Below are 1,197 nucleotides of genomic sequence, written 5' to 3'. Positions count from 1 at the left end.
TTCCGTTAGTCGTACCAGTGAATTATAGGTATACTTATATCAAATAATTCAACTTTCATGTAGGGCTACCTTACAATTTCTTTTCCCTGGACATTTTTTGATGCCTTCAATTTTTATCATACTGGGTACCTATGTAAAAATGTCTGGGATTTTCGTTTTTGCTTATTTATTTTATTTGAACGTTGCTGCTGAGATCTACTGGTGAAACGGAAGGTTGCACATGCGGCAGCAGTTTACTTGACTCTGTTGCACCTCGGTGAAACTTGAGTTTGAATTTGAACATCAAAATGATGAACTATACATCCCTGCAACTTATGTATTTGATATGTGTGCTATCCATATATGATGTCACACCCTAAGAGGAGTGAGAGTCTGATATAAATAATGATTTGTAACAAATGGGTGAGGTTTGGTTGGGTTTAATGACCCCTATTTAAGGATTAATTTATTGAAAAATAAGACTTCATACGTCTAATCAAGTTAAGCGTAAGTAGTGACTCTGTATTACACTCTAAATTTTAATAATCATTATGCATAATATGCATTGTCCTGAAAATATTAATTGTTAAGGATAAGAATTACACAGCATCTAATTTTTTTTTTATCAAATTAATAAAGACAGTGTAAAATGAATATACCGCTAGCAATAAAGAGCCAAAACGTTCATAATTCAATGAGAAATAACCACCAACAGTTAGCATAGGAGGCTTTGAAGCCATTCTAAGGCACATAAGAATTGTTTTACGATCGTTTATACTCAAAGACTCCCAACCACTGTTATAGATGGCGTATTCTAACTTTGTGAACGAATCCAGTAAACGTTGACTAAAATGGCAATAAATATATACACTTCCTAGAGCATGCATAATGGCTAAATAAGCATGTATTGCTCTCGCATTATTTCCTTGACAAAGTATTACCCATAAGCATATCATATATAGAATATATTCTGTCAGCATGACATTACTGTAAATCTTTCTTAAAGCTCTGCAATACTTCATTGTGTCACAATGTTTGTTAATGAAATAATTAAGAATTTCCGCAACTGTCAAAGCGTTTGAATTAATATTCACTTGTTTTTTAATAATAATTTGATTATATTTTGAGATACTTGCAGAAAGATCATTTAGTTCCTCTTCTGTTTTATTGTCTAGCGATGTGATCACTTGTGATATCCATACTACTTTACTCTCAGCG

General features: G+C 32.5%; 1 protein-coding gene across 1 annotated transcript; it reads right to left on the bottom strand.

Moving 5' to 3' along the window:
* Positions 1–578: 578 nt before the first annotated feature.
* LOC147079089 (odorant receptor 85f-like) lies at positions 579–866 on the bottom strand. Its single transcript, XM_085955844.1, has one exon. It carries the CDS (start codon positions 864–866, stop codon positions 579–581), a length of 288 nt encoding a protein of 95 aa, XP_085811970.1.
* Positions 867–1,197: the final 331 nt, after the last annotated feature.

This window comes from Rhyacophila brunnea, unplaced genomic scaffold, assembly GCF_057557595.1.
Source record: "Rhyacophila brunnea isolate RB1 unplaced genomic scaffold, BYU_Rbru_1.0 scaffold_10, whole genome shotgun sequence".
In the NCBI taxonomy this organism is placed as follows: domain Eukaryota; kingdom Metazoa; phylum Arthropoda; class Insecta; order Trichoptera; family Rhyacophilidae; genus Rhyacophila; species Rhyacophila brunnea.
This window is presented reverse-complemented; position numbering and strand designations above follow the sequence as displayed.